Source organism: Colletes latitarsis, chromosome 11, assembly GCF_051014445.1.
Source record: "Colletes latitarsis isolate SP2378_abdomen chromosome 11, iyColLati1, whole genome shotgun sequence".
NCBI classification, from domain to species: Eukaryota; Metazoa; Arthropoda; class Insecta; order Hymenoptera; family Colletidae; genus Colletes; species Colletes latitarsis.
The window spans coordinates 17,077,794-17,099,262 of record NC_135144.1 but is presented as its reverse complement, the minus strand read 5'-3'; the positions used below and the strand labels follow the sequence as shown (position 1 = coordinate 17,099,262).

Below are 21,469 nucleotides of genomic sequence, written 5' to 3'. Positions count from 1 at the left end.
ATTACTTTTTGAACATTTTACATGTTGTATCAGTATTTTAATTATTAAAATATATCTGCCGTTGAAAACTAAGGTTTTATTATTGTAATAAATAAAATAACAAGAAATGACCAAAACTTGTAGTTTATTCATTCGAACGGTTCTGCAACTAATAAAAAATATCAATTTACGTGGTTGTGATTACCTTTGGAATTTATTGTTTAATGTGTAATTTATGCATATAAGAAAATTATTTGTATACACGCAATAACTTTAATTGTATTTTACGTTAGAACCGATAATAATATGGATTATGTTTTTTTTTTCACTTAAAACATTTAGTTTCCTAATTAAGGTATGAAGTCTGGATTTTTCCTTAAAATTACAAAACCTTCCATAATTGGCGTCAGCGGAACATATTCTTCCGTTGCCAGTTCTGCTCTTTCACCGTACGCCAATAGAACCGGAGTCGTATGAGTCTGGAACCCAGTGATGGTTTTCGGTTTTCCTGCTTGACCTACGACATCCACGGCAAGACCAACTCTCACTGGTACAGCAAGAGGATTTAGTTTTTCGTCGAACGTTACCAGCATCCTAGGCTGCATCGCAACAGCTAACGTGTACAATAAGTAATGCGAGCGACCGAGAATTACTAAAAAGAAAACATTTATTTTACACATTTTCAGCAATTAATGTACACCAAGCATCAAAATTAGTAAATATTCGTCGATATACTCACTATTCTTTACATCGAGAAAACCGATGAGCGTGGCTAGAAGACCGGCTACCGCTACAGGACTTAGTACTTGTCTGTCGCTGTGATAAGGAGACAGCGTCAGCGTTCCTTTGCCAAGATGCGTCAGACCTTGCGCAATGCGTACCATGAACAAATTATTTGGATCTTTCGCGTGGAACTGTGCAAGTTGTCTCAACATTGCAGCCAGTCGCGCGTTATTCGTACCCGCTCCAACTAAACCCATCGCAAAAATTGCATTATGCGCCACTTCGGGATCGCTGTCATGCGAGAATTTCGATAACGTATCAAGAATATTTAATTTCGGATTAGAGACGGATATGAGCCCGAGAGCTAGAGGAACGGACCGCCGTATTACTGGCTCGCAATAACGCAACAAGTGACCGAACGTTCTGTATGCCATTTCGGTACCGATCTCCTCTCCCATTGCAATCAAAGCGATACCAAGAACGGCGATCGCCTGTCTGGAACTCAGATCCTTCTCCTTGTCCTCCTTTTTCTCCTCTTTCTTATCTTTGTCCTTGGAATCGGATTTATCCTCTTTCTCGTTGGACGACTCGTAGTGTTCCGAACAAATGTGCAACAGGTGCTGGATCTTAAGGACGTTTCCGGTTCCGGCGTACGCGCACACCTCTACCAGAGTCGTGGACATCGATTTAAATGGTTCGGGTACCACTTGCAGAGCCGCTATGATAGTCTCGGCTACTTCTTGCTGCCCCAAGACACACAGACCGATGCCTAGAGGTAAAAATCGTGCGTACGTGTCTTTAAGGTTTGTCTCCAGCTTGTCTATGAGAGTGTGCATGATAGTTGTCGTAACGAAAGCATTGCAAGAACCTACTGCAACCATTCCTAATGCAAGACCCGTTACGCCTATCACTTCCCAACTGGATTTAGGATCGTTAAGCACGGGTATCAGAAGATTCAAGACGGCCTGTCGATTCGAACCCGCGTACGCCAATCCAAGTCCAACGATCGCGCCAATACGCATGGTATTGTTGCTGTGCAAAACGTAATCCGAAAGGAGAGCCAGAGCAGGATCGCATTCGATCCGTACGCGGCAATTAACGAGACCGCAAGCCAACAGTGCGCCAGATTTGATGTAGTCTTCGGACGAGTAAAGATATTTGTCTATCGGCGTTAAACCACCATCAACGTCCCACAACAAAACAAGACCAAGAGACGCTGTCGCGCTTAGCATTCCATGCTCTTTATTTTTGTACAACCATTTGTTCCCGTCCTCGACCAACAGCTTGTCCTGACCGAAGGCCGCGTTCACGAAACCGTTAACGAAGCTCGCCGCAAGATTCTGCCTCGCCGAATCCACTTGACCGCTACCGAACGGAGGTCTGGAGTTCTCTAAATGCGATTTATACACGTCCTCCGGTGTTTTTGGCTCCATTATGTCCAGCTCGCGTGCCAAATTCAAGAAATGATAATTCAACAAAGAGTTGGACATTATTTCTACCAAATCGTCGTACTCCGGAGTAGATTCGGGAAGTTCTAAGAAAATTTGCTGTCTGCCTAACATAAATGCTAATTGTTTCTGCACAGATCTGAAAGAAAGGTCAGTAAACGCATATAGATACAATTTTTTTTTAGATTAAAATTACTTTCGAAATCGTTTCACTTACAGGTCCGTGCATTTTGTGAATATATCTTCGATAAGGGGAAAATCGTTCAGCTGCATCGCCAATCTCACAGCCTGAGGGTACTGGCCGAATTTTCTATATAATTTAGCGGCAGTGTGAAGCAGAGTACTGTTCTCTGGATCTGCTACGTACGCTACACAACTTGTCAGATACAAACAAACCCGTTGATACGCGCTTTCGTCCACGTATTGTTCTAGTAAGTCTAGCCTTTCGATTTCCATAAGTAGATCGCAAGCTTCGGTTTCTGCGTTATGAGCCATGTTATGGGGTACGATCTCGTGTACTAGAGCAATTAATTTTTTGCTCGTAGCTTCCGCATCGTCCGTAAGTTCGTCCCATTCGCCGGCCAACTCGCCCGATAAGTGTCTCACGTATTCGTGACCCCATTCTCCAATAGCTAATGCAGATCCGGTTAGCCTGTATTTTAAACATTCTCTACCTTCTCCGACAGTCATAGCAAGGACTGAAATGATATCGGAGCACAGCTCCTTAGCTTTTGGGTTTGTTATTTTTTCGTAAATAGTTTTCATAGTGTCGTAATGAGGTCGCATAAATTTGAGCGGCTTTGGAACACTGGTCATAGAAGTAGTAGATGCACGAATTTGAGAACACAACGATTCCAAAGCAGGATAATGTAAACTGGTATTGGGATCTTGCAAACTTTCTACAAGGTGAGTTAGTTCCTCCTGCAATAGCTTATCTTCTTCGGACTAAAAAGTATAATATTAAATATAACGATTACACACTGTGAGTGATATGGTACTTAGTATACTAAGTACTTTTTTTCTTAATACAAATTATCTATCGAAATTAATCAAATTTGTAACAAATAGAAATTAAAATTGATTTTTAAACATCCAACCGTTACATTGAATTTGAAAAGAAATTTTTTATTAACAACTTAACCAACATCGTTCGTCAGAGTCGAAGACTTACGAGTTCATTTTTCTCTTCCTCTTTTCCACTTCTTATTTCCTTGCTCGACTTCGTTTCCGTTTTTACGCTTTCCGGCATTTTGCTGCGATTATTTTACAAAATGAATACAAAACAGGTAATCTTATCCTCCTTTATAAACTGTTGGTATTTTAAGTTAGAACAATCGAAGTATTTGCGAGTCACCGCTACTCATAAACCATAGACGTAGCAGTATGTATTGTAACGTGGTAACATATTACTTTAATTTGTGTTTTCGTTTCATGGAGACTGTATTAAAGCCTCTGAATATCGTTTCCTTCATGAAGATTCAATTTTTGTTATAACAAATAATATTGGTACGATATACTTCGAAATACTTTGAGTCGGTAAGAAAGAAGAGACAGTATTTGCGTTTGATCCTGGTTTCGCTGATACGGATTCATCGAAAAGATTTTTACCATCTAATAAATACGTATTTAGCAAATTTCGCCTTAAAGGTAGGAACATTCGATTGCATTGTTGCGTCCCGATCTGCGGTCTAGGGGAATAACGAGGTGGGTTGGTGCCCGTGGAGTGCTGATTCGCTCTGCTCGGTGAGGCGCGCAAAATAAGACACTTGGAAATTTTCCGTAGTAACCTCAAACAAATTTACTTTATTTCGTAGATTGATAACTTGGCCGTATTTTAGGTGTTTGCTCTACATTCTCGAGAGTTGATCTGCGCTGCGAGTTCTGATTTTTCCATAAGCAACCCTCGGTGGCCCCTACGTTTGAATCTCGCACGGTTGAATCGCGGATGGTGATTAATCTAGTACTAATAAATTCCCGTCGCTGCGCTGTGTGTGCTAAACCCGAATTCGTGCGATAGCGTAACGTATATATACGTCACATAACGTATCTACGTTACTTTATGTTTCATGTTATGTTTCGTGGAACGCTTCGCTTCGCAACACTCGCAACTAAAGACTTATGAACTAGTTATGCGGTTATGGAAGATCGAAGGATTAGGGTCATAATTTCGATAGTATAAATGACTTTATAAAAATTGTGACCAGTTGACACAATATATATTCGATATTTCAAAAATGAGTCGTAGAAGGGTTCACGAAGAAGAAGATGGATACGGTAAATTTATATATTTCGCTTGTTGCCATATATTTATCGTATATATCAAATGCAGTCTAATAGAAAAACATTTTTATTTATTGTGTTATACTTCTTTGCCTCCTGCATTCTATTTGTCTGATAAATTATTCAAATTTTGACTCTATAAACTATTTTAGAACGTGCGTACAAGAAACGCAGGAGGGTATCCGAAAACCAAGAAATCGAGGATCGACTTGAATCTCTTATTCTACGGGTCGGAGAAAAGTCTACGTCCTCGTTGGAGAGTAATCTTGAAGGATTAGCTTCTGTGTTGGAAGCTGATCTTGGAATGTTTCGCAGTAAAATACTTCGGATTTTGACCGATTGTGCTATTAAAATGCCTGAGAAATGCACAATTTACACTACGCTCGTTGGATTGTTAAATGCAAAGAATTTTAATTTTGGTGGTGAATTTGTTGATTATATGGTGAAAAATTTCAAAGATTCGTTAAAAGCGTGTAAATGGGATGTTGCCAGATACTCGTTAAGATTCTTAGCTGATTTAGTGAATTGTCATGTTTTATCTTGTGGATCGTTAATGCAACTGTTTGACAATATGTTAGATGCTGCTAACGAAGATGGTGTGCCTCAAGTAAGACGCGATTGGTATGTAAAAGGACTAATTATTTAGTAAAAGTATAGTATATTAAATGGCAAAACATAGAAGTAAAGAAAATGTTATCACCTTATTCCACAGGTATGTTTACGCTGTATTATCAACACTGCCATGGGTTGGAAGAGAACTGTATGAAAAGAAGGAGCAAGAGTTAGACCATTTGATGGTGACAATAGAGATATTTTTAAATAAACGGAATAAGAAGCATCAGCCGGCCTTGAGAATTTGGTCAAGCGATACACCGCATCCTCAAGAAGAGTATTTGGACTGTTTATGGGCTCAAGTGCGGAAACTTAGGCAAGACAACTGGGCAGAGAAACATATTCCCAGACCTTATCTGGCGTTTGACTCAATATTGTGCGAAGCATTGCAACATAACTTGCCTACTATAATGGCACCGCCGCATCATGAATCCTATTCTTATCCGCTACCTACGGTAGTTTTCCGTATGTTTGATTATACAGATTGTCCAGCCGAAGGACCATTATTGCCCGGTAGCCACGCTATCGAACGATTTCTTATAGAAGAACATTTAAGGCAGATTATTAATAACTATTTTTACGAAAGAAAAGATTGGTACGTTTCCTGTATCGTTGTATAATTTCATTGTATTCAGTCTGTTGCACTATATAAAATTTCGATAATTAATATATATTACAGTGCAGCTCAATTATTAAATTTTCCGTACAAAGCAAAAATACCTTTAGACTATTGTATCGTGGAAGTGATATTTGGTGAATTATTTCGGCTACCAGCGCCGAAGCATTTAGAAATATGCTATGGGTCAATTTTGATCGAGCTTTGCAAGTTACAACCATCGACGATGCCGCAAGTAAGATATCTTGAGGAATTGACGAAGGAAAGATTATTTAAATTTATTGTGGATAATTTTACTTTATATTTGTTATAGGTTTTGGCTCAAGCAACAGAGATTTTATTCCGTCGCATAGATAGTATGGCTGCTGCCGCTTTCGATCGTTTCGTGTGGTGGTTTGCATACCATTTAAGTAATTTCCAGTTCCGTTGGTCGTGGGAAGATTGGGATTCTTGCTTGCAACGTGATCCAGAACATCCACGTCCAAAATTCATTCGAGAAGTACTTCTAAAAGCTTTACGGTATATATATATATATATATGTTGATTTAATTACGAAAAGTAACGGAAATGTCTGTGTCATCCTATATATTACCGATATATAACTTTATATAAATTACAATTTTTCTATAATTTGTGTTTAGATTATCATATTACCAAAGAATACGGGATATGATGCCTGAATCGTATGCCGATTTGATTCCACCACCTCCGGAGCCTATTTATAAGTATACTTCCGAAGGAGCTAGTAAGTATAATGTATCAAAAGTTGAACATCTTAATGTGCCGAAAATCAAAGACATCTTAAATATTAAAATATGCTCTACTTCGTTCCAGGCTCGCTTCCTGGTACATCAGCAGCTCACGAGTTGGTCGTCTCTATTAGACGAAAATGTACGCTAGAAGAAGTTCTGAACGTATTGAACACGCTACCAGGCCCTAGAGAAAACGAAGAAACCAATAACTTCAATCCCTTGAAAATCGATGTTTTTGTACAAACTTTATTGAACCTAGGTTCTAAAAGTTTTAGTCACAGCTTCGCGGCAATAGGAAAATTCCATTATGTATTTAAGGTAAGACATCGATTGAATATGATTAATTCAGTTTATTTAACAAAGAAGTGATATTTGTTAAGCAAACGATTTTTCATTTTTGCAGGTTCTTGCAGAAACTGAGGAGGCACAGATATGTATTTTAAGGAATATGTATGCATTATGGAAGAATCATTACCAAATGATGGTAGTTCTAACAGATAAGCTTTTAAAGACTGGTATTATCGAATGTAGTGCCATTGCAAATTGGATATTTTCTAAAGAAATGGCATCGGAATTTACTAAGTACTTACGATATCTTTGACGTCGACGATTTACGGCCAGTGACGTTTAATGAATTCGGTTTAACGGTATCTGTATCTATTCAGGTTATATATTTGGGAAATACTTCATTTAACGATTCGAAAGAAGAATAAGCACGTCACGAAATTGAGTACGGAATTAACGGAAGCGCGGGAGAAATTGAGAAGGGCGGAAAGTAGATCAGGATCGTCATCGGAAGACGAGGATAGTAATAAAGACAGAAATAAAGAGAAACCATCGGAGGACGTTGTGGAAAGAATGGAGGAAAAGCTGGAGGCAGCGCAAGCGGATCAGAAAAATTTGTTTCTCATCATTTTTCAGGTAGAAATGATTATTTCGTTGATGCTGTTATAAAAAAAAATTTTAGGAAGTTGAATTATGCGTACCTCAATTTTCTTTCAGCGTTTTATAATGATTCTGTCTGAACATTTAGTACGTTGCGATACTGATGGTATAGATTATAATACTCACTGGTACAAGTGGACCATAGGAAGATTACAACAAGTATTTCTAACTGTAAGTTACACATTAATTTGTATCGAGTACTAGAGTTATAAGTAAACCGCAAGTAAAGCATTATGTGCGTTTGTTCATACGTCTTTTTTTTTTCTTTTTTTTACAGCATCACGAACAAGTTCAAAAGTATTCATCAACGTTAGAAACTTTGCTTTTCACGCCAGATCTGGACCCTCATATTTTGGACGTTTTCCATCAATTTGTTTCTCTGCGAGCGTGAACATCTGTCTTTTGTATGGTAACCATTTTATTTTATAGAATCTAAGTTAACGCCGATAGAAATTTATGAACCATAGAGGCATGGTGTTTCATGACACAAACTATATTGAGTTAAAATTAAGAGAAAAAAATTTTTCATATTATGACATTATATTTTGTGATCGATCGAAAAAATTGATTGATAATTATGTGACATATTGCATAATATTATGTGCAAATGTTTACGGTTTTCCATTGACGTTTATTTTATTTCGATGTAAATATCGATATATTTATCCACATTTACACAAATTGTTCTCGAACAAGTTTGTAGACATTTCTTAAAGAAAATTGCGAATTTCGTGATATAAATGATGAAAGTCGTGCATAGTAAAATATAATGTAAATAAAAGTTTGAACAACAAGACTATACCAATAATTTTTATTAAACGTTTAATGTCTAAAATATTCCATATTAACATTCTAACGAGAAATTATTTATTAATAATTGTATAATTCTTTTGTGAATGCTTATTTGCAAGCTAAAATTACAGGATATTCAAAATAGAGTTTAGCTTATTTTGTTTTTAGTTTTCTGTATTTATACAATCCGTGTATATATGTAGTATTAATTTGTTCAATCCTTCGTTTAGACGATTGGACAAATTTTTGTGAAATTTATTCCATGTTGTGTATCATCAGTGTATTTTGAGACAGACTAAAAGACTATGCGGCCGTTAATCATTTCATTTGTTCATTTCGTTTGTTGACAATAATACAGTGAAGTTATTCACCACTGTTTAAATAATCTAAAAATACAATCTCAGAAAGAATAATAAAAGTATGCAAAATACACAGATTTTAACGACCAATATTTGTTTTTTTGTACCGCGAGAAACGTCTCCATCAAAATTAGACAAATAAACAAAATTATAATAACATTTCATATTCTTAGGTTGCAGCGTATACGTCTTCACTATGATTCATTAGTCTTTGTCCAGAAACACAAAGAGAAAATCTGTAAATTATTTGTGCAATTGTGACCGAATCGAGTCTCAACAAACCATCTACATAACCTACTTTCCTTAAAGACAAAAAAATATTTAAGAATTATAAATTTTACGAATCGTCCTTCAGCCTGTCTTCTTCTATTTTGAGCCCTATTTGAACACATTATACAGGACGTTCAACGATATTAAAAATATTACCCTAAAATATTTTTTCCAAAAGAATTAATACAACATTTTCTAATTATTTTGCAGTATACATTTTTTTTTTTTTGTAATGAGTGATTGAGTGTTCATAGCTGATTAATTCTCACCTCACAAATGCGAACAAAGCACAGGCATGTTATCGGTACTGTATCGAAGAGTAACAATTGCATTTGGATTTACGTTTAAAGCAGATAATCATTTTATTATAATTAACTCATGGTAAGTCGATTCCGTTTCTACAAAAAGTATCGAACGACACTTTTCCAAATTCGAACTCGTAATTATTTTCTAAAGTTTAATTATTTTTCCCAAATTTACTCTTTGACTAAAAGTATTTGCACAAATAACACTTTTTGTAAAATAGTGTTGAACAGTGGTACCAACGACCGTGTACGAAGGCGGGCGATACTACTTTGAAGTCACCGTATAGTCTAGGACTATGCGCTATTTTCTGAAACGAATAATTGTTCTTGCACGAGGGTACGCGAAGAAACGCGAAAAGAAATCTATGACCGGTGCTTGTAATTATGGCGTAATAACGATCGTGTAATTAAATGACGGGGCAATCTTCTTTGATTAACGGTCATTTTCCAGTCGTGATAGTAGAAGAATAGAATGTAGAAATTGCGGAAGGCCAATTTGCCCTGCTTCACCTGTTCTATGTATTATGTTCGTACAACTTATTAATGATTGAACGAACGACGTTCGTTCTTCGATCTTTGGTTTTCTCGAGAGCGGTTCGAGAGAATATAAATGTACTTGGTTCTTAATTTTTCAATAGACTTATTTATTTGTTTTTCAGTACTTTCAAATTCCTGGCTTAACTTAAAATAATTTGATAATAGTAATTTATTAATTGAGGCTTCGTTAAAAAGTTATTAACGTTTGAAGTTCTGCCTGTAGTGGTTCTCACTCACAAAACTGTAAAGCTGTCGATACGTCAGTAAGTGGAGTTTCTCATGCTGAGTGAGAACCACTGTTGCATACTCGCAGCTGTTTGCAGGTTGCCGTCTTACAGGCAGAAATTTAAACGTTAATAACTTTTTAACAAAGCCTCGATTAACAAATTAGTATTCTTAATTTTCGTCTTATTTTGACCTCTAGAATCTCCCATTAAATTGTTTTCGTGTAAATGCCGAACATTTTAGGAAGGAGCTTATACAACACAGAGTCAGACTCACTAGTCAATCCTTCATTTCTGTAGAATTATACACGAACGCACTCGTGTCTAGTTACAGGTTTCCAAAATTTTGTAGGTATAAAATTACTCACTTTACTATATTTAAAAAAGTTATAGGATATTCAAGTGATTTATTACTCTATTCCTAGTTTTCTTTATTTATAGAATCAGTGTACTATTAATTCTTCTAATTCTATACATACATATACATATAATGCATGTTACCGAATATATTCTTCATTGCGTTAATTTCTCCAAATCTTTGTAGAGGTGTCTAGATAAATTTTTATGAAAATTGCCAAATTGAGAGGCTATATACAATGTTTCTGTATCATTCGATAGTTTCATTTGCCGACAATAGTACAGTAAAGTAACTCATCACTGCTCGAATTACCTAAAAGTATACATTCAGAGATAATGGTGTAAAAATATACAGGATGTTCAGCTACCTCTAGGAAAAAATTTAATGGGTGATTCTAGAGGTTAACAAAATTATTAATGTTAAAAAGTTATTAACGTTTAAAGTTCCGCCTGTAGAACGGCAATCTGCGAACAGCTGTTAGTGGTTCTCACTCAGAAAACTAAGGCTGTCGGTAAGTAGAGTTTCTTATGCTGAGTGAGAACCGCTGTTGCGCGCACGCATCCGTTCGCAGATTGCCGTTCTGCAGACGGAACTTCAAACATTAATAACTTTTTAACGAAGCCTCAATCAACAAATTAGTATTCTTGATTTTCGTCTCATTTTGGCCTCTAGAATCTTCCATTAAATTTTTTCCCAAAATTAGCCGAACGCCCTGTATAAAATACACGGTTTTAATGATAGATACTTATATACCGTGAGAAATGTTTCCATCGTCAATGGTGCCAGTTTGAACGCTGTTAGCTTACTAGGTATCAAACATCTTATAAGCAGTATTTTATATAAACTTACAGTCTTTTTGGAAAATTTGTACCACATAGTCTCGTATCTAAATACGTACATAAATATTAATCTCTTTATTGAAAAGCTGTTTCGTACACGTACTTCTTCTGTACGCAGCAATACACGGATATAAAAATCGTCATTTACACGTAAGTATATCGAAGCGGGACATAAATGCGAAATGTGCCAAATAATCAGATAAATATACCAAATTGCAATAACATTTGTATTCTTACGTGGCAGCGTATACGTCTTCGCTATGATTCATTAGCCTTTGTCCAGGAAGACAAAGAGAGAATATGTAAGTTATTTGTGCAATCGTGAACGAACCGTACCTGATCGTTTCGGCTACGTTACCTAGCTTCTTCACAGTCTAAAAGAATAATAATAGTATGTAACATATAAAATAAGAATTAAATAAAAATTCAGATACAATACATATTATGAATTTTTGTTCAATGTCCCGTAATTAAAAAAACAATCAGGTATTTTCTGTTTTAATTAATGTAAATCTTTTGAATACAAACTTTATCTATTTTCGCTCGAAAGTACTTACATAAACGCTTGTGGCACTTAATGTTAAACAATTAAAGAACAGTTGAAAGAATATGGATTTCATGAACAACGATTCGAGATTTTTCGCATACCTAATGGAAGAAACTGCGTCAATACATTTTTGCCTCAGCGACAAGAGAAAATATTTTTCAAAAAATTATACCGAATATAAAGTATACTAACTTCAGCGCGTTTTGATGTTCCTGAATACAGAGAAACAATTTCTCGTATACCTTTTTATGTTCTTCTGGAGTGAATTCTATTAATTCGTACTTTCTAAACCAATTATCATCTTTCAAATTTATGAAATTGCTTGTATCCAAAATATGCATAGTCTTCAATTGGTAACTATTATGTTAAAATATAACTAACATTTAATACTACTACTGAGCACACTGAGCATTTAATCGTGCAACACTATTATAAAATGCAAAGGAAAATATTAATTGTTCGAACGAGGCAAATATTACGATGAATAAACAGCTTTTTAAAGGTCATATTTTTAGGAATTTATTTAAATAAGATTTTATGTAAAAATGACCAGATCGATTTTTGCTGTGTCAAATTTAAATTTAATGATCGATTCAACGATTTGAAAAAAAAATTCTTTTGATTTACTCGTTTATTTCGTTTTTATCGTGCAAAGAATTTCATCGAAATGTTATTCTTTCAGGAGAAATACTTTAAATATTTTAAATATAACATCTTTCAATTGTTTTGCATAGCGTACATCAATTTTGCTTTTTACTGTGATCAATAATTTAGTATTTATAGCCAGTTAGTTCTCACCTGACAATAGCAAATAAAGCATAGGCGTGTTGAGTATACAACACGTACATGGTATAACATACAACAATCAAATGGCCCAATATAGTAGTTCCCACATACGAATGTACGATTATATAATAAAAGTATTCTTTAGTATCGACGCCATAGTTAAGTTCAAAAAGAAACACTGTATGTTGGGAATTATTCGATGGCGTAACAATATTAATTACGAGATTCGCCGTTGGTATTAGTATGTAGAGGACCAGCGTCGTATAAATGTATACTTAGATGACAATAAACATAACACATGTATAATAATTCTTATACTAGAAATGATCATAATAGTTGTATTCTATGGAAAACACACTTACATGCATAGTAAAATGTAATTTTACTTCCTTGGACTTTATAGTACTGTAGAATCACGTTTTCGGGACGATTCTGGTAGCGGATACAATCTTTCTTAATAAACAGAAGCATTTTTCTTATCTGAAACGTATAATAAATCATTTTACAAAGTTGAAAAAAACTTTAATCGACAAAGGAAGACGCTTTGTATGTCACGAATGTTGTACTCTAATGCTTTATCAGGGACTATAAAAAGATTTATTTATATGTTTATTAGTGAAAATTCGTTTCAAACGATTCAGAAAAAGAAAATTTTTAATTGTTGGCTAACATCTTGGTGAAATCTATAACATGTAATACGAGTTGCATTTCTTCTATAACGTGCTGAATAATGAATGAACGTTGACGGAAAACATGAAAGATCTACCTTCTTGGTGCTAAAAATTGCGTTTAAGTACATCGACAAAGAAAGAAACATGCAAATAACAGGTGACAGAGACCCTATTAAAGCATCGTAGTCGACTCCCCACACGGTGCATAATCCACTAAACTGAAAAAGATGCAGACTGTAAGAATTTTTGAAGATAGAACAGCTGTAAAATGTTAAAACAGGTCAATTAGATCAAAGACTTGTAAACAATCAAATAATTAATCTCGTCAATCGAATGCAAAGATAGAGAAGCGTCATTCCATGCCAAATTATCGAAATCTAAAACGTGGTTTCTCAAATTTCACGAAGTTATTCCTGAACTACTTAATCGAAGTTTCCGATTAAATTTTAGTAGATACTAGGAATAATATTATAAGAAACTACAAATGTTGGGATACCATAATGATCACACGTCAAATTTCAATCTCGACAAACGACGAAGTCACGTACACGTGACAGCGGCCGATGACCGCTAGCCGGTAAAGTCACGTATACGTGACAGCGGTCGGTAACGGCTAGCCGGTAAAGTCACGTATACGTGACAGCAACCGTCAAAGTGTTAACTCCTTAACGCTCATATTTTTTGGGTTAACCGAGAATGATCAGTTGTTTTTATTGGATTTGTTTCTAAAAATGCAGTTTTTGTTAATTACAATGTTGTATTTAACGTATAATTTGAAGGAAAACAAATATTACCATCCCTTAAACCATTAAATTAAACAAATATCGTTTTTCAAAGCAGTCAGACTCGGGCATGAACGTTAAGGGGTTAAGAAAGAGTAGCGCTTCGAGCCTGGATGCTCCAATAGCCCGAACAATGCTAATTGTTTGCGAAATCGTTCCGAAGAAAACATTTTTCAGTAATTCAAAAATGACCCAAAGGTTTCAAGCTTCTACGACAAAGACGAAAATTCGATTTATTTGCGCGGTTTTCGTCGGACGGATTCGCTTTGAAGTCACCGCGCGAACTATAGTAGAGGACTGTGTGCTATTTTCTGAAACGAATAATCATTCTTGCGCGAGGGTACGGTGAAAAACGTGAAAAGAAATTTCTGACCAGTGCTTGTAATTACGCGGCAATAACGATCGTGCAATTAAACGACACGACAATCCTCTTTCAGCAACGGTCATTTTCTACGCGTAATAGGAGCAGAATAGAATGTAAAAAATTGTGGGAAACCAATCTACCTCGCTGTACGGGTTGCACCTGTTCGTGTAATCCATTAATGATTAATGATTTTTCGTTGCTCGAACCGTCGACTCGGGTAGCCGGTATCAGTTCGTCTTTTCTTTTCTTTGGCGATCGCATTGAAAAGAAACAAATAAAATACAGCGACGGCCAACATGGATTTCTTCGAGCAGCCGGAATACTTGTTGAACAAGCGTCTTTTGGTCACAGTCGGTATATGGCCTTTTCAGAGGAACTACATGATACGTTTACAGCAAAGTTTCACGTTAATCTTCAGCCTGACAACTACGGCAGTTGCGGTAACTATTGGGATTTTGTATAATTATCAACTAACCGACTATATAAACTATTTCTTTTCTTTTATTTGAAAGAGTACTTGTTACACACAAAACTCTGCCATCGTACTAGTGAAACATATCGCGACCAAATTATCGTTATATCAATTTCCTCAACGAATCGAGGAGAACCGGAATATTTCATGCCAAATCATCGCAGCCTATGCTGGAATTTCTTCGAATTTTTACGCAGACGAGAGTCGATTCCTAACTGTTTTTCGGATGATTCTTTAGGCTTTGAAAAATTGGAATATATCCTAAGAATAACAGGGACTTATATCGGTAAATATCGGTTGTACTGCCACAACTACTTGTAGTTTACCAATATTACCAGTACTTTTTTTAGTACCGAAATTGCTGTAATATCAAAACCAAAATAATTACCAGCAATTGGTACCACCGTTCAACTATGAAAACATTGTACTCTAAAACGTTTCCACAGTTACTTTATCGTATACTAGAGATAGCAGACTCGATAACAAAGGGGATGTGAAATATAAATAAATGAAAATTGGTTCTCGAGTTCGATAACGAGACCGCGAAAATGTTGTCAAACTGGCAATCTCCACAATTGGAATACCGAAATAATACCAACATTTATTTCAATTTTCGGTAATACATGAAAATCATACCGATCGTAAATCCTTGGTTAGAAATTCGTCAAACATTCGCAAAATAATCTCGAATTGCTGGCTCCCCCTAACGAAATGATCGTCGAGAGCAAAGAGTTAGCTCTTAGTAAGAAAGCGAATGGCACTTGCGAAAATTGGCTGCGATTCGTAGCCCTCTGGCGGTAAGACGACGATGCAACGCTGCAAGACATTTTTTTTCTACATTGGCTCCTACGGAGGCTTCCACTCATCCGATATTGTTCGCCTGTGATCGTCTCGATACGTATAGTTTATGCGAGATACACACAAATAATCAGTGCGTCGAGCGATTATCGATGAAATAAATCGGCTTCGTTTGTTCCGTGAGATTTTTCGATGCAGTCCTTCTGCGTCGGGGTGATCTTTTCAATTGTTTTCGTAGTGTCCACGGTACGCCGAGTGTGTCTTTAATCATGAATAATAGGATCGTAAACGTGAAATTGGTGGAATATCATACGAACATAGTAACAGTGTAATTTAGAAATGGAAAATTAAATTAAGGCATCATAGAGTGGACAAATGATTTTTATACACCGTTAGTTCGTGAAAACGATCAAAACGGGTGACTGTTGTCGCGTGTCTCGAACGTGCAGCAAAACCGTTTTTGAACGCAGAGCTCAGCATGGTGATACGGTAAATAGTTCATCGTTTCTGGATGCCTAGGTTAATTAACGTTGTTTGTCCGTCGCGAGTCCCCCGTGATCTTCGCTCGCATCGATCACCGTAATTTCTTCGCTAAGCCGGTCGACATTTCGGTGATTTTCGGCTCACCGAACAACAATAAATACACACACGTATATAGATAAATACGTATGCGTATTTATTTATTTTTTATTTTTTTTTTTTTAAATAACCACTCAACTGATATTCCTTTGAAAAGTAAATGCTCTCGATAGCGTTTAGTAATCGCTCCTGAAGCTCCTTGATCGACGAAGCTGGGAGCTGGGCAACTTTTCTTTGATAGAATAAAAAATAAATATTTAAAATAACGTGCTCGCCCTTTATTAGCGTCATCGTTATTTTGAATTTAAAAAAAAAAAAATTGATTAAAAAATAATAATTTAGACAATTTCTTTTTAATGCTTCTGATATGATGACAGATGAAATTATAATTATTTTTTGGTGACTGGATTGAGTGGCAAGAAAGTGTACTACAAGAGCCTGCACACAAGCCTAGGAGAATGAGAGTGGATTGTAAACATTCCAGTACATTGTTATCCAAAACAACATTCCTAATAATGTTATCTTGAAAGTGTCCCTTATAATGTCAAACATCCTACAGAGAACATTAAAGTTCCATACATTTGTAAATTTGTGTATCCTAATGGATTATGTAGAATACAAGTTTTATTATAAGAATTAAAGAGAAGAACGTTTACTGTTAATGGAATAAATAAATGAATATGTCTCTTGTTTAATGAAAAGTATTATTTTATTTGGAATCCGATAGTATGCAATAAATGTTTTTATGTTTTGTGAAAAGTGTCTTGTTATTTTTTCCGAGAAACACAAACGTTTTATGGCAATGATTGTTTACAACATTTACAGAATTATGAAGCTACTTATTCGTGAAATCCAGGACTAAGTATAATTTGTGTAAACATAAATGTACAGTTTGTCAAAGTCATGTTTCATTTATGTATTCCTTAAAAAAAACATGTTGATTGCATTCTGTTGTGTATACCTTCAATGGATAATAATATGAGTGCAGACCTGTAAAACAAAATGAGTTGGAAGTATTTAGATTTGAGTTTCTGGGACATAGAGACTCGATTGACAATATTTAGAAATTGTTGTGTTGCTTCTGATGAAAACATCGTTCGATGTGCTATGAAACAAAGATACAATTATTTTGTTTATTTAAATGAAAAGCATGTATCATTTAAATAAATGTTTATAGAAAGATTTTGCATGCATCTGTTTTGACATATAGTCATTTTTAGAATAATCTCTACCTTGTAGATAGTGATATGATCAATTGGTGCAATATTGTGATAAGAATGAAATCTTGGATAAGATAATGAATCAGCTGTTCAACTGAATGTAACAAGACATTATTTACTAAGCATTTATAAATTATATAAAATCTTGTGTTACTCTTATCCAAAAGCAGGGTTTCAAATATCTAAATGTAGAAGAAAAAATATTGATTTTATGCTGATAACACTAGATTCTTTCATGCTAAAATATAAATGAAGATGTTATACATCTACTACAAATCAGAAAGAATTCTTTCTAAATTATGAAGGATTTCCACATTTTCATTTAAATGTGTCCAGAAAGTTAACAAACATTTATTTTAATAATTGAAAAATTTGTAATGTAGACAATATTGTAAAGGTATATTCCTATGCATTGAATACCACTATGTGGAACAATAACAATATTATCAATAAGAAACTATTTTAAAGGGTATTTAGACCACACCCACAATCATGTTTTTCATTGTGTATAGGAACAGACAGTTTTTTCTATGAAATAACATCAATGTATAATATTATATTTATGTGTCATTGTTAAAAAATAATCGCTGTTAAATTATCTATAAATATAGGATTAATAAATGTCTCTTAGTTATCTATAAACATTCGACTAATTTGCTTTATTTCTTTACATTTAGAAAGATAGAGTAGGAACACACGTCAAAATATGTAATATTTTGGCAACAAATTACACTGAATGTTTCTTATTGCAGATTGTAATTACCAATTCGCAGCTACCCGCGTTGCACTTGCTCACATTTGCTCAGCCGCGCGAAGAGATACATAAGACTGTCTGTCCTAATGAGTGTCTTTTGAAGTACGGTGGAAGTAGTTATCTGTAAATTTTGCTCGAAGGAGGATGCCAGTAACTAAACGTATTCCATGCCCCTCGCGGTAAGTAAGTGGTTTACGTATTAAGTACTATAGGCCAAAAACAGAAAAATGTATAGATAGATGTCTTAGCATTATGTATTATAAATGTTCTGAATTGAAAATACATTTTTGTACAGTCTATCTAAATATTATGTTCAAGAAATTATGTTAATTGTATGATCTTCTTTTGGAAAACTTCCCTAAAATTATTACAATAGCAATAATTCAATCTGCACTCTTAAAATATACAGTGAACTGCTTTTTGTTCCATTTATTTTCAAAATAAGTTACAATCTAGTTTACTGTTTCTTGTACTTTATTGTATAACAACTGTACTTTCTGGCTTACAAGAACTGTTACTGACATCCACCTTCTTAGTAATGGGGTTTAAGGGACAATTTATCTAACAACTTTAAATGTAATTTTATTTTATGGTATGTAAGATAAGTGTATGATAAGGTGTTATTTAACATTTTAAGTTATCAAGAATCAAACAAGCATAAATCTAGATACTTCCACCATATAAGAGGATTCTTGAATGCCTCTTTACTTCTATTATCTTACAAAGCTAGTTATTGCAACTAAAATTTTCTACATTACTTTTCACGACACGAATCTTAACAAAACTTAATTAACTTCCAATTAACTGTAGATAGAATATTTATATCTCTCCTTTATAACAATTAAAATTAAGATAAAAGATTTTGTCTAAAATATGTTTCTTTCTAGATCCGACGGTGGTAGCAGTGAAAGCCCATTACTTGTGGAAGAAGGAGAAACAGTTGGCGCGCCTCATAGTCCACGCAGTAAACATAATCATAGTCATTCGCATGCTAATCCTCATAGGTCTCATAGTTATCGTCATGAAAAACCAAAACAGCTAGTAAAATACGGAGAGCTAGTTATTCTTGGGTAAGAGATCAGTTTGTAAATATATTCAAATACGTTTTGGGATAAATATTAATATACTGAAACTTAATGTGCAGATACAATGGATTTCTCCCACCAGGGGATCGAGGAAGAAGGAGGAGTAAGTTCATTCTCTTTAAGAGGCCTGTACCAAATGGCGTAAAGCGTAGTAAACATTATATTGTCAAAACGCCTCACAGTTCACAAGCTATTCTTAATACAAAACAACATTCAATTTCGTACACTTTATCCCGAACACAAGCCGTTATTGTGGAATATACTGAAGATGAAGGAACCGATATGTTTCAGGTTAGCGTATTATTCGTATCTTTTCAGTTCTTAGAACACCGTGTTATTCTTGTAATACTTATCTTGCCTTGTTTATAAATGGTATCGTAGGTCGGACGTTCCTCCGAATCCCCAATTGATTTCGTCGTCATGGATACATGTGCAGGCGGCAGCGACGGATCTAACGAAGGACGTGTTGCTCAAAGTACAATTAGCAGGTTTGCTTGTCGAATTTTAGCCGATCGGTCGGATCCCAGAATCGCAAGAATATATGCCGCAGGTTTTGATAGTTCGAGAAATATCTTTTTAGGGGTGAGTTCTGTTACGTCGTAATCAGAGTCTGGCAAATTTTATTCTCGTATAACCAACAAAAATGATAGATTCGCTTCTTCGATTCTATTCTTTCTATTCTATTGGATGGTAAAAACGTGTCTTTAGGAAAAAGCAACCAAGTGGCAGGAGAATCGCGAGATCGATGGCCTCACGACGAATGGCGTTTTAATAATGCATCCGCGGGGTCAGTTCTGCGGCGGTGAGGCGCAGTGTGGCTTTTGGAGAGAAGTCAGCGTGGGCGGTGGCGTTTTCTCGCTAAGGGAAAGCCGAAGCGCCCAACAGAAAGGAAACGTTGTCGAAGATGAGAATAACATTTTGCAAGACGGGACGCTTATCGATCTGTGCGGTGCTACGTTACTGTGGAGATCCGCTGAAGGTCTTGCGAAATCTCCGGTAAATATACGAGATGTATAATCTCTGAACTTTTCTATAGACTCAAGATAATGCAATTGGAACTCATATTCTTCTAACAATTTATGACGAAGTGATTCATCGTGGATGTTTCGTATAGACAAAACACGATTTGGAGGAATTAGTTGACGCTATAAATGCCGGGAGACCACAGTGCCCGGTTGGCCTGAACACGTTAGTCATACCACGTAAAGCGGCTGCAGACTCGGCGCAACAGCAGCCGTACGTGTATTTGAAGTGTGGACACGTGCAGGGTCACCACGACTGGGGCCAGGAAAAAGATAAAGCGACAAGAAGATGCCCGATGTGTCTAGTAGCTGGCTCGGTAGTTAAACTTTCTATGGGAATAGAACCTGCATTTTACGTCGATTGTGGCCCACCTACTTATGCATTTAGGCCTTGCGGGCATATGGCTACGGAGAAAACAGTAAAGTTAGTATTCCTTATTTCGTATCGCTTTTACATACAGGTATCCCATGTGTAACACGGAACAAAAGACTGGCACGAAACATAGGGTTGGATTCCTAAAATTAACAAAAGTATACTATTATTTTTATAACTAAAAGTAATATGTTTATTAAAAGTATTGCACGTTAATGTTACATAATATTTGCTTCTTCACTGCTGAATACCGTTACGCGAGGACGTCTTTTTTATGGGAAAATATCTTCCGAGCTTTTTATCCCGATCGGAAATATCAGCAACCTTTTCATTTTTCTCTGCTTCTCTCAAAAAGCATATTTTTATTTATTCACGTTTGTAGCACTGATTTTCTGTTGTAAAAGTTCTTGTTTCACGCGTTAGGTACACTAATTCGAGTACCCAAAAGAAAGACCAATATTTTTATTGTACAGATAAGAATGTTTGTTAAATTACTTCTTTCCCTCGGTGCAGATATTGGGAAAAAGTCGCGATTCCACATGGTACAAATGGATATATTGCAATTTGTCCGTTTTGTGCAATCCCCCTCGAAGGAACACCAGGATATGTGAAACTCATTTTCCAAGATAATGTAGATTGAGGTTCGTTTACCATTACGGTCGTGAGTATGTGTAGAAATTATTAACTTCTTATAAAGTGCAAGGATTATTAAAATTAATAAAATGTAAATAATCTTAATACAAATATATAACGAAAGTTTTGTTCTTCTTCCTTGATATAAATTTAAGCAAACTTTTGTATGTACAAATAGCTCCGCAATGATTATTACATAAATGACCACGTGAAATAAATATCCCTTCTTATACAGTATTATTCATATGTATTATTTTTCAATGTGTTATTAAATTGTTTAACTTAATCGTGTAATATCCGTGAAAAAAAAAAATTTTTGTATTATATACTTTCGTTCGAACCCG

At 35.4% G+C, this 21,469-nt stretch overlaps 4 protein-coding genes across 5 annotated transcripts; 2 read left to right on the top strand and 2 right to left on the bottom strand.

Annotated features, from left to right (window-relative positions):
* Positions 1 to 107: 107 nt before the first annotated feature.
* Positions 108 to 3,540, bottom strand: Rpn1 (regulatory particle non-ATPase 1). Its single transcript, XM_076778384.1, has 4 exons — positions 3,322 to 3,540; positions 2,368 to 3,095; positions 719 to 2,289; positions 108 to 631 (listed from the first exon to the last, which is right to left on the bottom strand). The coding sequence occupies exons 1-4, from the start codon at positions 3,397 to 3,399 to the stop codon at positions 330 to 332; spliced, it is 2,679 nt and encodes an 892-aa protein (XP_076634499.1). The 5' UTR covers positions 3,400 to 3,540; the 3' UTR covers positions 108 to 329.
* A 689-nt stretch (positions 3,541 to 4,229) lies between these two features.
* Positions 4,230 to 8,151, top strand: Cbp80 (nuclear cap-binding protein subunit 1). Its single transcript, XM_076777645.1, has 11 exons — positions 4,230 to 4,424; positions 4,583 to 5,051; positions 5,143 to 5,637; positions 5,722 to 5,893; positions 5,972 to 6,177; positions 6,300 to 6,403; positions 6,493 to 6,728; positions 6,814 to 6,992; positions 7,076 to 7,331; positions 7,413 to 7,526; positions 7,633 to 8,151. The coding sequence occupies exons 1-11, from the start codon at positions 4,385 to 4,387 to the stop codon at positions 7,744 to 7,746; spliced, it is 2,385 nt and encodes a 794-aa protein (XP_076633760.1). The 5' UTR covers positions 4,230 to 4,384; the 3' UTR covers positions 7,747 to 8,151.
* Positions 8,152 to 10,349: 2,198 nt separating this feature from the next.
* On the bottom strand, positions 10,350 to 13,207 carry LOC143348136 (uncharacterized). The gene is made up of 8 exons (XM_076778018.1): positions 13,139 to 13,207; positions 12,735 to 12,852; positions 12,385 to 12,646; positions 11,779 to 11,943; positions 11,597 to 11,687; positions 11,277 to 11,413; positions 10,954 to 11,086; positions 10,350 to 10,512 (listed from the first exon to the last, which is right to left on the bottom strand). Exons 1-8 carry the CDS (start codon positions 13,187 to 13,189, stop codon positions 10,450 to 10,452), a joined length of 1,020 nt encoding a protein of 339 aa, XP_076634133.1. The 5' UTR covers positions 13,190 to 13,207; the 3' UTR covers positions 10,350 to 10,449.
* Positions 13,208 to 15,500: 2,293 nt separating this feature from the next.
* Pli (E3 ubiquitin-protein ligase pellino) lies at positions 15,501 to 21,362 on the top strand. Of its 2 annotated transcripts, XM_076779071.1 has the most exons (8): positions 15,501 to 15,948; positions 18,011 to 18,191; positions 18,900 to 19,082; positions 19,157 to 19,388; positions 19,479 to 19,679; positions 19,806 to 20,093; positions 20,212 to 20,543; positions 21,006 to 21,362. In XM_076779071.1, exons 2-8 carry the CDS (start codon positions 18,157 to 18,159, stop codon positions 21,130 to 21,132), a joined length of 1,398 nt encoding a protein of 465 aa, XP_076635186.1. In that variant the 5' UTR covers positions 15,501 to 15,948; positions 18,011 to 18,156; the 3' UTR covers positions 21,133 to 21,362. The 2 variants fall into 2 exon arrangements, with proteins under 2 accessions (XP_076635186.1, XP_076635187.1); XM_076779072.1 differs by lacking the exon at positions 18,011 to 18,191 and having other exon boundaries at positions 15,502 to 15,948.
* The last annotated feature ends 107 nt before the right edge of the window (positions 21,363 to 21,469 follow it).